The 16,070-nt window shown below is 37.0% G+C and overlaps 1 protein-coding gene across 1 annotated transcript; it reads right to left on the reverse strand.

Annotated features, from left to right (window-relative positions):
• Positions 1–2,346: 2,346 nt before the first annotated feature.
• Positions 2,347–15,906, reverse strand: LOC145479975 (cytoplasmic polyadenylation element-binding protein 2-like). The gene is made up of 9 exons (XM_081458463.1): positions 14,129–15,906; positions 13,544–13,625; positions 6,922–6,966; positions 5,378–5,497; positions 5,038–5,127; positions 3,966–4,084; positions 3,191–3,392; positions 2,805–2,899; positions 2,347–2,595 (listed from the first exon to the last, which is right to left on the reverse strand). The coding sequence occupies exons 1-9, from the start codon at positions 14,987–14,989 to the stop codon at positions 2,371–2,373; spliced, it is 1,839 nt and encodes a 612-aa protein (XP_081314589.1). The 5' UTR covers positions 14,990–15,906; the 3' UTR covers positions 2,347–2,370.
• Between the last annotated feature and the right edge of the window lie 164 nt (positions 15,907–16,070).

Consider the following 16,070-nt stretch of genomic DNA (forward strand, 5'->3'; position numbering starts at 1 on the left):
TGTACTTTTTTTGTTTTTTGTTTTTTGATGTTATAATGGACAGATAGCAATTTCAATCCTAAAAATGACACTGTCTGTCAGTGGACATTTGGTTGTAGTTTATACTCCTGTATCGACGCATTATCAAATTTCCCTGAACATGTCCTCACTGAGTCAAGAGCAAATAAATTACGAAAGTTATTCTGTGACCACCCTTAAAACATAAATATAGCGAAAAAAATATTATCATACATTTGTACGAGTTGAAATAATTTGTAACGTGCAAGGCAATACATGTTACGATTCAAAGTTCATGTTTGCGTGGCAGATAACTTTTCAACAGTGTAAACGTGAGTGGTTTGCCAGCAATATTACAAAAATGGAAATTCTCAAAAACTGATATCAAATCATTGTGAAAACTTTTAACTAGACCTTGATTCAAACATTCATGATTTTCGTCTCCAAAAATAAAGGGCTTTTTAAACAGAGCTATACGTTACTCTAATTTTCTGACCACGTTACGAACCTTCAAAGTGTAAAAAGTCGTTTCCTCGAACCAAACATTGTTGCAGAAATTGTTTGAGAACTTTACAAATCTTATGCAAATAATCTGTTATATACACAACAAAAGTACATGTAGTAACAAACAAAGCAATTTAAAGCATACGATATGCTTTTTGTTCAGAGTGATTTTAATTGATGGAAGTTGTTTATGGCTAAAATGGTATGAAATTGAAATCCTCCTACAATTCCTTTTTCGTTTTCCTGTTTATCTCTTCACTAAACGTTTTCTTCCTCTTTCGAAGCACTTGATTTTCACTGACTGCATCTTTAACGTCACGGCAATATTCAACAGCGTATTTCAAAAGGAGGTTATTTTGGTTTTCTTTCCATCGTACAAATTACAAAACTGATTTTCTGGCTTAAAGTTTAACGAATACAAACGTGTTTTTCATGAGAAATTTATCTGCCACGCAAACAAGTAACTCCCAAATTGTACAAATTCATATTCCACAAACAGATTATCCATCTCTCTAAAACTAAATATTTCCAAAATTAAACTCATGTCATATATTATCTGAAGTAAATATAAAATCTATAAAAAGTTCTGGCCTTTTGAACAAAAGATATAAGGTAATAGTTTTATCCTCATAAAGTAAAGTAGAATGATTTGGTCTCTTCTTCTATATATCACTGTAGCATTTAGAAGCCAACATTAATAGCATGGTTTGAAAAACCAATAATAATTCATTTCTTACATATCTCATGATGTTGTTTAAAACAACGTGAGAAAAAAAATGTACAATATGGAATTTATTCCAAGCCCTAAAAATCTTGATCTTTCTGTCTAGGATTTTCAATGCAGTTTGTTACATTTTATACTCTAATTTAAGGGTGTCTGTAACACTGCAGATTTTTCTGTCATGTTCCCTTTTCGTTACGCTTTAAGTCATAGTTTTTGTTGTTTGAAGCTTTGAGTTATGGTAACTTTCAGTCCTATATTTCTTTGCTGCTTCAACAATGGTAGCCGTCTCACTCAGCTATAAACAATTATGCATTCTATAAAATTAAACTTCAGAGAGAAGCCCTCTTCTTGTACCATTCTCACACGTAATCTTTGCTTTGATTTATAACGTATCTTTACTTGTTTGCCGAAATTTAACTTTTCTTGTCAGCTAGTATGTACAATTCTAGTAATAATATAAACAGCATTTCTATATATTAAATTTCCTGTAGGCAAAATTCCTCAATAAATAACTCTACTCGTTTAAGTATGCAATTTCCTTGTCTACTAAACAATTAAACTTTGGTACTTGATAAAAGTGCCGATCACCAGTCGGAATGAATCCTCTCGCCTGCTTAAAAATGCTTTAAAAAGTTCTCCATTTACAAATAATACGTATCTTCATCCTTCAGCGCTTTACAGACATTACCATCTATATCCCCCTTCCCTCTGAAGCCATTATACAATGTAATCAAGTAAAGTGAACTCCTACTGAGATCTATCATAATGATATTTTTTCAGAAATCATGACACTAACACATTAACATTATAATTTAGCGGATAATTCTGCCTTAGCCCCACGATCATTTTAACTAAAATAAGTTACTACTTTCCAACCAATATAATACTTTCCCGTGACATTATTTGAACCAGAATGACAGTGTTATTTGTTCTAGCAATTTAAAACATACACAGCAATTGAATGAAGGGAAAAGAAATGAAAGATGAGGACAAGGTAACCTATTTCTTGTCTCAGTTGATTAAGACAAGGAAAGTAAAATTTCTGTTTTCTTTTAACACGCCATTTCTGATCAAATAATCGCCATAGCAATTGCTTGCACAGTAAAATGCTTTTCAAGACAAAGGATTGTATTTTGTGCTTTTCTTTACCATCTGAATGGGACAGTTCTTGGTCTGTCCGCACCTTCTTTGACCAGCGGCTTGTGAAATTCCCGCCCTTGTCTGGAATGTATGATAGCCCAGCACTGTTCACAGTAGTACTGCAGACAGGTCACGTTTGCGCAGAAAAATGGCGCGAATTTCCCAGCACACCGTGCGCCGTGACATTCATCGCATAGCTGGTCGTCCAAAACGTATGGCTTCACTTCAACCTGGAAAGCCGCAGAAAACTATGTTATAAATAAACACAAGTTACTATAGGTGGTTGAAATGCATCTGCAAGTTTAAGCATATTTTAGGACATTGCTCAAATTGATCAAGAAAAAAAATGGCTCTTTACAGTTAACTTGGAGATGTTTAAAGGATTGGTGATTAAATTGCAAGCTGTAAATCTGTGTTATATAAGATGTCAGTGACTTACTCTTTTATCAATGTCCCCGTGTTGGAGCTGCACAAATCTAGCGCTGATTGCAGCGATGTAACTTTGTTGGTTGGAGAAGGCCACTCGACCAGCACCTTGAATGAAACACAATTCGTATTATGCCAAAGACTGCACAGTACACGTTACACATCAAATCGTTTATAACTTGTAACTTGTTTCTCCCCGAAGAAATTATGTTTTTTAATCTGCTGAAATTACGTGGCGCAGTGGTTGTCTTTGTTACCTCTACTGTAAGCACTATAAACATGAACTTTTACATCACAATCTTTATTTCCTTTCCTTTGTACACACTTTCGCTGCGTTCATTGACCGCATTTTCTAAATAAGTTCAGGTTGAAATAGTATTTCTGCAGTTTTTTTATCACCTTTGGGGTATTTCAGTTCAGGATCCACATCTATTCCAGCGTAACACACGCCTCCGTATAGCCGGTCCATAATCATGGCGAGCTCTATTGCCCTCAATGGGCGTGGCACTCCACCTACAAATATCGTCTTCCTTGGATCCAAAGGATGAGAACCATCCATTACGAAATCTGAATCATTCAGATTCCAAGGCCTGATCTGAACCTGGATTTTGGAAAGTAACGAGAATGATCAACTTCGCATGCAAAACTTCCTGTTCACATTGGAGTACTTAACTAGTTCATTCACGATTTGCAGGGGACCTCAATCTATTTCCAATACTTAAGTTTTAAGTGCTTTTATATTTGAGTGTTGTGTGAGTCATGGCTGATCGCGTGGCTATACCACAGTAGCTGTTGTTTAGTTCCTGATTGAATGTTATCGATCAGCTATAGAGTTAAGAACTTGGCACAATTGTTTGCGGACGTTCTTTCAAAACCATTGTTAGTAATTTTCACAACTTAAAAATCAGTTTGTTCATAATTTGTGAGCGCAAAAGAATGATTTCCTCTCCCATCTCTCTTGCAAATCCTGTTTTTCAAAGCATTAGGTAGGGCACGAGAAAGTTAGAAAACAGAGTTCTGTCAATGCTTAGCTTGCAAATTGGGGCGTTTTCTTTCCTGTTCTTGGCTATTCAAATTGCATTCGCTTCGGTCCACCTAAATAGGTAAAGATGTGCGGCCATTCTGCCCGATGGAGTATCAAGCTCAGTAAAGAAAGCAAACTAAAAAGACTTACGGGTTTGTCTTTAATAGTAGGGCTAGACACGCAAAGGTATAACTTGTCATCTTGCTGAAAACAGGCGTCGATAAGCTTCTGCACTGATTGTTCCTCCAAGTACAACAGAAAGGCATAGCCTGTGGAAAAATCCAAACCGTTGACTGACAATTGAGCGACCAGCTACTTAACCAATATGAAAAACTTTAAAATGTTAAGAGCCAAAGCACAAGGTGATGATGACTTGTTTGTTGTTAGCACTATGACAAGGTAATCAATTAGCGCCAGAAAATCGTCACAGCAAAGGTGTCATCTAATTTTAAAAATTTATAACGTTGATTGATTTACCTAACCCTATAGCAATACTTTTTACAATAGCTGTTATCGCAGTTGAGTCTTCCGGTCAAATACTCTTTCGTTTCAAAAGGCATACAAGCGAGGCGAAAGGGTCAATAGACCAATTTCGATATATTAAAATTCAGCCTAAAACAATAGACCTCGAGGCTCCGAGGAATAACTACAGAGTTTGTGGGCTTTATTCCCAGAGCCTCGTGCTGAGGTCTATTGTATTAGGCTGAATTTTAATACATAAATTGGTGTATTGACCTCTTCGCCTCGGTTGTATGTCAAATAGTAACTGCAATAATTGCTATTTATTATATGGCTAGCTCCGCGAGCGGGCAAGATGAATCAAATCCTGCGCTGTGATTGGCTACCCGAGCGGGCAAGATGGAGCTATCTTGCCCGCTCGGGACTACCCGCCGTGTCCCGCAAGAAAAATTTCCCCGAAAGCCTTATAATAAATCCTTTATTGACCAAGCTTGTTTGGTCAAGATGGCTGGATATTGGCCTCGTTCTTTTTTTGCAAGTTTATGGACCTCGACTCCGTCTCGGTCCATAAACTCGCAAAAAAAGAACTTGGCCAATATCCAGCCATCTTGACCTCACACTTGGTCAATAACCAATATTTCTTGCACAATCATATTTCCATAACATCCTTGAGAATAGAGTCGATTGAGCGAGGTAGTTCTGAACAGGCAGACATGGAGAAGGTATGATAGAGACGTTGCAGTATGTTGTTCAGTGTTCTTACCTTTAGGAGGGAAGTATGACTTGCTTTCAGCTTTGTGTGGCCAGTCCACAGTTAAGCTCCCAAACCGACAGAAACTGGCGTGAATCTCATCTAAAAGAACATTACAGTTAGTGACTGTAGGGAAGAGTTTATATCAATATAGAGCAGCGACGGCGAATACTTCCAACAAGGTCCATGAAATACAAAGTATGGATCATTAAAATATTGGAAAGCTTACAAGAATTCAAATGTTAACTAGTCTGGCACTGGTACCCAGGCCTCCCGGTGCAGTCCTCTCTGCGGTAAGCTGGCCGTTCACCCTTATAAGGTGCTATTATCAAGACTCTTTTGGCTACCGTACCTTCATCAATGTCCGGGGGAAGCCCTCCAACAAACACTTTTCTGGAATAACGCTCAATGTGGTCAGGTAGGTCTGATGTGGGAGAGCAGTTTAGTGACCATATCGATGGCACAATTTGATCTGTTGACGATAAAAAAAAAAAAAAACTCGTTGGAAATTATGGAGCCAAGGTGCTTTCTATGGTATCAAGTCTACTGTATGAAACTTGGTAGGGAAACTATAAATGTTCTTGGCCGTGCATATGCGGAACTGAACACACAAAGCATATAGTTGACGCCAGGCAGCCTTTGTGTCAGTTGTTGAAATATGACTTTGGAAATAGCAGTCAGGTTTTTACCTATAGCGGAACGGTGTAACACTTAAATTATCAGAAAAGGAAGGAAACTGAAAAATGCAAAATTCAAATGTTTCTCCTCTCTTGGCGATAACGTGGCAAGGAATTTTCTCGATTCCCTCTGATTCGCTCTGTTATTCTTAGAAACTGGCCAGTCATTTTGAAATTAATTTTATGGCCGCTTTTTCCGCCTTGGTTGATATTTTTAGTTGTCAGCTAAAAGATTAATAAAGGAAGGAAACTTGTTCAGTTGCTATTCTGTGAGTAAGGTAGGCATTAAATGACACCTTTGGACCTCTAATTCCCCGAAGGAAGGAAGATAAACCTTAACATTGCGAAAAAATATTTTTTGTTGCTAAAGTTAACCGAAAATTGTGTTGCTATCGGTTTCACTTTCTTTCAAATTTGAGGGTTTCCAATTTCGGAATAAGGACAGCTTTTGTAGGAAAACAGAGCTTTTGGTTTTAAACAAACATACAAATACGGTGACTTAAGTAACTCAAGGGCTTTGAACCATAAAGGGAGATACGAAGCCAAGTTTGACAATGAAAGCAGTATTGTGCTTTTTTGTACTGATACAGCAACACGCAGGCCGCAATGCCCACCTGAATGCTAACATGTTCTTGGTCGTTTTTAGAAGAAGAGTGAAAAAAAATTCTAATTCTCTGTTCCCAAAAGTGTCCAGCGAAAGCGGTTGTTGTTCTCCCTTATTTCGTCCAATTTGTCTATTTTTAATCAACCAATCAAACTTGCCATAACATGGGCTCTTGTACCACAAGTATTCTAGCATTCCCATTGGCTAACGGTAGTGCAGTTGTTCCTACGCTCTCGAGATAAAGATACCACACACAAGCGAATTATAATATTTCCTCTTTTGAAAACAACACGTAAATTTCACTTGAAACACGTTATCACCCTCGCTTAAAAATTGCTTCGTTATCAGGTTTCATGAAAAATGTAGCCGTTGGGTCTCGATGGCTGTGTTTCTGTGAGAACATCATTTAGCAAAAGCCTGTTAAGTTTATAGATTACGATACGAGCTGTCTTCCGGCAATTTCCTGGAAGTTTTATTTTCACAAAGTCTTCATAAGACGTATCATATTTTTATTCTAGTAACCTGTGTAATTTTTCTTTTTCCAGCCTGAAGGCAATCAATGGCATTTTATTTGCATCTTCGTGCTGTTAAAAATAAAATAAGCAATTTATTTACCTCCTGCGTGGGAGAGTCCTTTCTTCTGTAGGTGATATTTGAACGCTGAAAATAGAGATGAAATAAATGTCAATTCCCTTGTCTAAGGCTAATAAGTTATTTTTCCTAAGTGTCTTGGTTGTTCATTCCCATGGCCCCAACGCTGTAATTAATTTGCCGAAGGACGGATTTTGATTCGTTTACGGGAGCAGAAAAATAATAAAAAAATCGCTAACTTTAAAGCATGATTGATATTTTTGTCACCATGGTTAGAACAGATAGTTTAGCAAATTTGTATCTAGGATTGGGTATGATTTCTAAGTATATGTTTGCTGTTAGGTTTAACGAAAAATATGGAACTCGCTTGAGGAAGGCAGCCGAGTCTCTGAGTAATTCAAAGATCTTTGTATTCACTAGATTCATGCACTGACGAAAACCAAAGTTTCGCCATTAGACGTGTCACTTTGGTTAACGCCAAACGAGTAGAAAGAAAATGCAAAACTTTTATCGACTACCATACAAATAAAGGTTTTTTTTTTATTGGATAGCGATTATAAAAACACGCTTAAAGAATTACGCTTAAACAAATTGCGTCTTTGACAAAAATGAATACATTTGCTATGAGCTCGGATCAAGAAAAAATTATGTTAATTTGTCTTTGTTCTCTTCTGCTCTCTTTATCATAGTAGAAATTAATTTTGAAGGTTTTCGTTTCTAAAAGTATTGCCTTTTACTGTTATAAACAGAAAGATAAAGCTATGTATTTTTCTGCTCTGTCTGGAAGTAAACTCTCCCGACAAAATTATCTCGAATTCATGTGATTTATGATCAGGGATTCGAAATCCTCTGAAGGAAGCAGTTGTCTGTTGCACTAAATTCTAATTTTACAAATTTTTAATTACGTGGTCGTAAGATGAAGAAACATCCTTGTTTTATTTTCGCAGAATATGGAGACGATAAAGATCTTAATTTTGAGACCTGGACCAAACATTGAAATTACTCAAAATTTTTCTCTTTTTTTTTTTTTTTTTTTTTTGATTTGCAACAGGCCCAAACATCACCTGTTATATCTTTATTATAATGAAACCTCTTGAGATTGTCCATCTCAAAGTGATTATTTCACAGTAGTTTTTTTTGTAAATTAGTGATGCACAAAGCTAATAAACTTCCATCTAGTTCTAATCCGGTTTTCAGGTTCCCAAACTTCACGATGGGTTAAGGCTGAAAGAACATAACGCCGGCGCACTCACTATCTTGATGTATATAGGCGGTTCGTTTAATTAGTTAACGGCTGTGGTCCATCTCCCGCAAAGCCTACGCTTTAAAAGGTTGAAAATGAAAAATATTGTTGTGATCTCAAAAAAGGACTGTCCAATTTTCAAAGTTTCACTTCAACTGTAGTAAATGAGTGCTGTGTTATTCCGATTGCCATGATTTTAAAGTCGCATTTTGAGTGGTTCTTTTCAATCCTAGTTCACAATTATTGAAAAAAAACTGCGCATAATATGTATATTTTTTAAACCGTAGCCTAAACACAATAGGATGTTATGTCTTGGTTTTTATCTATTCGTATGATTTGACAGCGCTTTATAAGCCTTTTGTCGTCGCTGAATAAGTTTCATGACTTTTTTCACCAACACAGCCTCGAATTTGATGAGCCTTGTATTCATCACAAGGATTTCCTTCCTAAAAAAAATAAAGGCTTTTGCAGGAAACTTCATTTCCTTATTAAAACTAATATTCAATGCTTAATGAGCGACATTTCACAGCGTGCTGACAAATGTACTTTCCAACTGATTTACTTTCTTTTAGTTTACGATTGAACTGAATTTAAACCTGTGAAAGCATTTTGAAGCTTTCAAGGATACATTTCTCGCTATTGCTTTTACAGATTTTGGAAGGTATCGATATATTTTACGCGGTACAATGGGAGGCCAGTCACAGAGTGCAACTGTCGAGAATGATCCACCATTTCTTGGCATTAATTCAGTTTACTTTCTTTTCCTGTTGCGGTAAAATACGACGTAAAAAACGTCGACATTTTAAGCTGCCCACTTCTTTGGCTTTTATAATAATTATTAATAGTTTTTCACAGTTTTCTAACGATATATTTTTTTCATACGACAATTTTGCTTCCTCTTTGCACTTTAGATTGAAAGTCAACTACAGTTTCTATGGCATTTTCCATTGTAATTAGGTGAAAATCTTTTTAATACCGGTAAGTTAACATTCATTTGATGAGCTAAACAGTGAAACGTAGTGAAAGTGCATTTGGGACTCATAAATCATGCAAATTTAATGTCAGACTGTGTGGAAAACGCAAGTCTTCGCAAAGATTACGTATTTCTTAGAAAGTTCGCATTCTTAATTTTTTCCTTTGGCTGGAAATTCCAATGAGTAACGCATGATTTCTTTGAAACATCTCTGAAGTTCTTTCTGTAACAAGCGATCCGAATAAGACATAAGAGGAAAAAGGAACTGTACATACATATAAACTAAATGGTTTTTGCGAAGTCTGTGCATGTCCATCAATACTACTTTTCCTTGCATTTGATCATAGATGGCATCAGTAGGATGATTCTAAAATACCAGCAACAATCACTCGTATTTTCCTTACGCTTGTCGAATGTAAATCATTTGAATTTGTTTTGTTTTTATGTGGAATACTCTAGCTGGGAAATTACTCCATAACTCCGAAAAAATAAATGTTATGACTAAAGGTAGTTTATTTGAATAACAAATTTTAAGAAAACACCAAAAAAACATATTGAGCCTCGTTTCTTATAGTGGACTATATACGTGAAATTAATTACAAACCAGGCTGGACAGAGTAAGCGGACAATGATCAACAACAACTATATCTTTTTTAATCGTGGGATATTTAGACGACCTTTTAAATTCTCTCTTTTTTAATAACAGACCTACACTTTGAAATTGTCGGGCAATGCCCAGTTTTAATGGTTGAGAAAATATTTTTGCAACAATGCATCGCTGATTATGAGGAGAATGCAGTCTGAGACAAATTTATGGAGACTATTCAGATATCTCCCGGCCAAACGAAAAAAAAAAAACCACTAAATTGAAAATTCACAGCTCTGTTGGATCTTAAATGGACACATTGAAAAGGTGGTTTTGTCCCAATGAAAATTTAAATGATTGTCTTAAGAAAAATGCTAACTAATGCAAGGCAGACTTACCTATCTGAATATTCAGGAAAGCGTTTGCAGGCCAGCGCTTTTATCGACTCAATTGGGATTCTAGACTAATTGTTGAGATAAATTTACATTAGTCAGTGCTATCACGCTGACCGAATGGAAAAAACAACGCACCGATTCCCAGTTTTCAGTACAAATGAACATTTAAATATTGTGGATTTCAGTAACAAGCCAAGCAAATTTCTCCTGAAATTTACTCGGATCGTCTCACGTGCTGAAATTAAGTGGTTTCTCAGGATATTCTTCGAGCAAACCTCATTAGTGTTTTCCGCAAAACAATGTCTCTAAAATATTTTGCCATTTTCTTGAAAGAAGTTGATTGACAGCCTCGTCAACTGCGCTTCCTTTGCCGCCGAACCCTCGTCCTATTTCTCTTTCGACCAACCAGAAAGAGAAATTTTAACTCAATTTTTAATCAACATAAAACATCAGTTTTGACATGTTTTCGTGGAAAATGCATACAGCTGTTGCTGATGCTCCCCTCCAAACTCAGCTTGTGGGCTAAAATAAAAGGCCCTTTCGCAAAACACAAGCAGGGAAATATTAATAACTATTGAAGGAAAATATCCTGTCGAGAAAATACGCCTCACAACGGAGTGAATTTTGAATAAAATATAACTTATGTTAAAACTGTTCCATTATTTAAATTTGTTCGCTCATTTGTATCTTTATGTATAGCAGCTTTACAGGAGGCTTGAGTTTCTCTTCGGTTCTCTCATAGGACGTTTAAGTTTGCGAATTGAATATTTATTTTGACTCAAAAGATCAGTTCCCTAGAGGAATCGAATGATCGAGTTCGTTCTCTCGTTGGTCAACTTCAGTACATCAATATCCAGTGATGTAATTTTTATCTAGGAACAACGGAAAAAACTTGAACCTTTTCATCTCCTACAAGAAGCCAAAACTGCGAGGAACACACAAACAAGACTGGCACACACGACTATGAATTACTAAACCAACTACTTTCATCTCTGACAAATTTGTCGCCAAGCCTTGCTGTTTTTTCCTTCCTCTTTGCTCGCTCTCTTCTAAAACGTTTCAATGAGCAGATGTAACTCAGTAACCGAGTCTAACATTTTCGATTTTTTTCACTGATATATCTTTCCTTTTTTAGGCGTAAGTTTCGTTGGCTTTAGTTTTAAAGGGAGGAAACATACTGCCAAAATAATTCTCCTAGCAATTGAAAAGGCTTGGCGTAACCCAGTGAAATATGACAAATCAGCTCTAAAATCTGCATGGTTTCTTTGTTGTTTGTTTTCCTCAAAAACTCGCTCCCTGTTTTAATCATTAGATAGCCTGAATTTCAATGTTGGAACCCAGTTTAATAGTCTTGTCTCCTTCTCGGGCTTTCTAGCTTTAAAGAAAGATTGCAATACGAAAGAAATATATAATTGCTGGCTCTATTTGTTCCACTCGGATGAAATTGCGTTGGCGTTGGTTGCGAATGCTTCCTCTGTTGACCTTATTCTTTCTTAGTTCTTCAAATGAAAGCAATTTTTTCATTTGTTAAAAATGAATTGTACGTTTTCGCCCCGTTTCGTCGACATAATCAAGTGGTTATTTTTTTGATTTTCCTTTCCTTTTTATAAAAATATCCCTTACTCGGCGAGTTCAGCTGCTGGCCTAGCTAGGAAATGGAATAGTCAGACTTGAGCGAGACTGAATACAAATCAAATTAAGTTTATCCTTGTGAAAGAGATGAGATATGTTTCGTGGTCAAATGCAGTCTTTTGACTTTTGTACCGAAGCACTTTATCAAGAAAACTGCATGGACATGTTGTGTCAACTCTTTTGGAAACCGCTTCTAAAATGTTATCTGTGCACTGAGTGATATTGTTCTATTGCTTTTTTTTCCTAGGAATGGTAAATATACAAACGTTTCTTCCTCATCCCCAAAGAAAGACCATTTCTGCTCTCTCTGTGTTGATAACTACAAGGCCGATAATCTAACGAATACGATAAGGCGCCAACTGATTTTTCACGATAAATAGAACTCTCCCTATATTGTACGAAGCTTGAGAAGCACACCAACTCAAGAAATCTGAATTGCGCAAATCTGAACATTGACTTTTCTCGACAAATGGTTCCTCGAGGTAACGACACGACCCGTCTAGGCATGTTTTTCGCTCGCTATAGGAAGAAAAGTTTTGCGATGCCTGTAAACATCGCGCTGGGAAGGCAAAGATTGAGAAGGTCATTTTGCTATGATCAGTAATCAAAATCATTGTGATCTGAAGAAAGCTAAGGTGATTATGACCTACAAAATTTGCAATTTTTCATCTTGTTGCTTGATGCACACAGTCTTTATACTACAGATTTCGTGGTCTCTAGAAATGGTGTTCATTTTAGAGACTGGGATTGTCTAATATATATATATATATATATATATATATATATATATATATATATATATATATATATTTTGTTTGTTTGTTTTTTTCGGGCGAAGTAAGACGCGAAGTTGAGGCGTGAACCGCCCGAAAAGGACTTTTATTTTGACTGTCAGAAAAGTGACTTTGAGAGAAAAAACATAAGAGTAATTTCATGGTTTCCTTCCTTCAAAATTCTATCAGTTTAATAGAGGTACTTCATCATCATTCCCGGCATAGCACCTGAGACATTCAACCATACAGGAAGCAAGCTTAATGTATTGTTCCTTAGTAAAGGCGTATTTCCGAATTATACAAATTATTTTGTAGGGTTTTCTGTTAAATGGAGGTATTGCTATTCCTTCTTTTGGAAGATTTTCGTCACGGCATTTTACCCGCCATTTTTTTGCGGTTTTCTTTAGCCAAAACAACAATCCATCACTCCGCCAAAAAAAACTGTTGGACAATGAACAATCCCTCAATTTCCTCAGTTTTGAAACGCGCCACCGTTTTGAAGGTTTCACTGAAGAAAATCTTCAACAGAAGGAAAGGACGAACACTGATAGCAATGTTAAAAACGAGTCAAATATTCTTGGTTCTAGCCATTTTGGTAAACTTATTAAAAATTTAAAGAACCATGGCGTAGAGTGCAGGTGCCGGGCGGGAGATATTCACGGAGAATGAAACTTTTCATCAAATCCTTACTTCATTGCAAACTATTAAAGTTTCAAAGGAGAGGCAAACATACGACAAAAAAGAACTATATCTCAAAATTTTCGATATTTGTCACGATATCAACACAATGCATAACTCTCAAATGGGAAAATTTCCCTTAGAAACTGTCTAGAGCTAAAAGATCTTTTAAAAAGCGCTCTATATTTGCATACAACCATGATTTCGGGAACCAAAATACTAGAAATATTGAAGCAGCAAGAAAAGCAAAGGATTTACATGGGTAAAGTTACTTTTACTACATGGATTGTTGAATTTTCTATTTCTTTATTTCCTTTTTGCCGTCACAGAAAAGCATTTCATGTTGTAATAAAAGATCATACTAACCGCTTAAGTTATCTGGAGGATCCGACGGGGAACGAATTATATCGAGTAAACGTGTTTCCAAAGACGGGAATTTCATTGAATCCTGAATGGAGAAAAGAAGACAAAAGGTCCATTAGCGATCAAAGTCTAAGATATTCAAAGCTGTAAAAATTTACCTAAATTTCTAGTTTTATTAAGCCGTAATTTTGAAGCAGCTGTACCTCTTGGCCAATTTTTTTCCGTCATTAATTTATGTATGGTATCGGTGAAAGAACGGGGGAAAACATCGTTGGGAATCCACGTTCATCATTTGATATTGACTGTCGTCCTCCTTACGGATTTGAAACAAAACACTGAATGGTTTTCAACAGACATGCCCCTTTAAATAGAGAAATAAAATTGTGCTTGACCATCACTAACTAGCGCTATGTTTCTCGTTACTTCGGTTCAAACAAATAATCTTCATTTTGGAAACTGGGTTTAAGATGAATCACCCAAAATATCGCGATTTAAATATCAGCTTAGTTGTTCTTTTGTACAACAGTCTCGCGCGAAATAAACGCTAAGTTAAGCTTTTTTGCTGTTCAACAGTTTCTTTGACTTTACCTGATAAGAGTATAGCGAGTTTGAAAGCTCACTGGTTTGGCCATGTGAATTTCCAAGGCTGGGAATATCATCCAAGATTGTACCGTCCACAGGCTGCCTATTGAGACTCAAACTTTGTAACCCCTGCGTTATGCTTTGCGTAGAGATAGCCGATCGAGAAACAGGAGCAAACGAATGGTTTGGACGGTGATTTCTCATTCGCGAGGAGCTTGGAAGAGTTAAAGAAGACGGCCGAGAGCTCCTTCCATGTGGGAAATTGATGGCGTTCAATGTATGGTTTGAATGCCGACTGCCCCATGAGTTGTGTTGTTGTGAAGGCCAGCCTGAAATGGATTGCGGAGTTTGTTGATTCCATCCTCCGAGGCTTGTAATAGTCGGCATTGATTTGGTTTGCGTTATAAACGGTGAATTATGAGGCATTGGTCTTCTGGGCTGATGGTTCATTGTTGTTGTCATACTAGTTGGTCCATTTATTCTTCTTGGCTGCGTTATAACCGGAGTGTTAGAAGGCAAATGAATGCCGTTGACTGGCTGAGGAATTGCGGGCTGTACAAATACATCCTCTACGTTGGGTGGCGACCAAAATGTGGTCGATGTCGCGAAATCGTGAAACATGGAGTTCTCTGAATCTCTGGTGAAATTAAGTTTTGTCTGCTCTAAAGCAGTGTTTCCCTGCGTTGAAATTACCTTAGATTTCGACGAATCGTCTAAACAGTCTTCACACGCACCGTTTTTAATATTTTTGTTGTCTGTGTGCTCCTCCTTGAGATTTCCAGGGAAAAAGAGCGACGTCGCTCGCGAGTCGCTGTGATTGTAGTCGACTGGTGAAAGTGATCTTGTTGTGTGGCCAAAATCGGCCATATCCCAGGATTGTAGAAGCTAAGGCGAAATAGTGCCTTAGTCGATTACGTATACAGCAGGTGCTATTGTGTTCACCTCGCCACGTCGTTGCTTTTTCTGTCAAGTTGAACAAGATCCGAGTCAGATGAATGGTTCTGCGGTCCACATCACGTGGTCCTACCTGCTTATGGGAAAATTAATAATGATCACATGAAATCAGATTCGGCGATCGAGGGCGCATTTCTGATGTATTTTTCACATCGGCGGTGTTTGATTTGACCTAAGGAGAAAAATACGATTTTCCGCCCTTATGAAAGAATATTGAATGCGTCGACGCGATTTGAAAGGCCTAGCGGCGTTTTGAGAAAGAACATCCTGTAAAAGCCCGAAATGCTAGCGGACGATATCTCGCCAACGTAAACAATTAAAAGTATAAATAAGACTGGGAAGTTTTTAGGCTAAATGGATGCGATCGTTTCTTTGCGAACTTCTCCTAGCGCAGTCAATAATAACTTTTAAGCAATCGCCATGATTATTTTTTTGTTTCGCAGTTTGCACGTGGTCTAGGTGGCTCTGAATTCGTCAATCCCTGAATAGACGCTTGTTCTAATGGTCATAATCATTACAAAGGGTCGACTCGTGCCTCGATATATTTACACACGGCAGGTAGAAAAGCCATTGTTCTTTCATCATACGGGATTATAAAAGATGCGTTGGTGTGGCTAAGCCTTTGTAAAGCACTGTCAGTTTATTCCGCCTATTTTAGACTTGAAACTTACACCGCCTTTCGTCATAGCTGAAATTAATTTCTCAAAATCATTACAAATATTTCTTTTCGAGTAAGAAAAAAATTGCACCTACATTACTCATCCATCAGTTGGTCTTCTTTCGCCGCATAGATAATGCGTTAAACAGTTTATTTTGATTGGCTGACGATTTCTATGTGCAGATTAATCTTTGATCTCATTGGTCGAGAGCTTCTTGTCTCTTTGTCTTTTTATACTTCCAGCTGCTGCTGCCATGCTATTGTCGCGTAAACAAATTCTTACTTGAAAGAAATTTTCGACTTACTAAGTAAAGCATGTGTGAATTCGGATCTTTT

This window comes from Orbicella franksi, chromosome 2 (assembly GCF_964199315.1).
Source record: "Orbicella franksi chromosome 2, jaOrbFran1.1, whole genome shotgun sequence".
Lineage (NCBI taxonomy): Eukaryota > Metazoa > Cnidaria > Anthozoa > Scleractinia > Merulinidae > Orbicella > Orbicella franksi.

What these genes read in the sequence shown, in the direction of transcription:
- LOC145479975 (XM_081458463.1), bottom strand. Translation starts at nt 14,989, where the DNA reads ATGGCCGATTTTGGCCACACAACAAGATCACTTTCACCAGTCGACTAC. An exon ending in AGGACTCTCCCACGCAGGAG is followed by an intron (nt 5,498 to 6,921) that starts GTAAATAAATTG and finishes TATCGTCAACAG; the next exon opens with ATCAAATTGTGCCATCGATA. An exon ending in TCCCCCGGACATTGATGAAG is followed by an intron (nt 5,128 to 5,377) that starts GTACGGTAGCCA and finishes ATGTTCTTTTAG; the next exon opens with ATGAGATTCACGCCAGTTTC.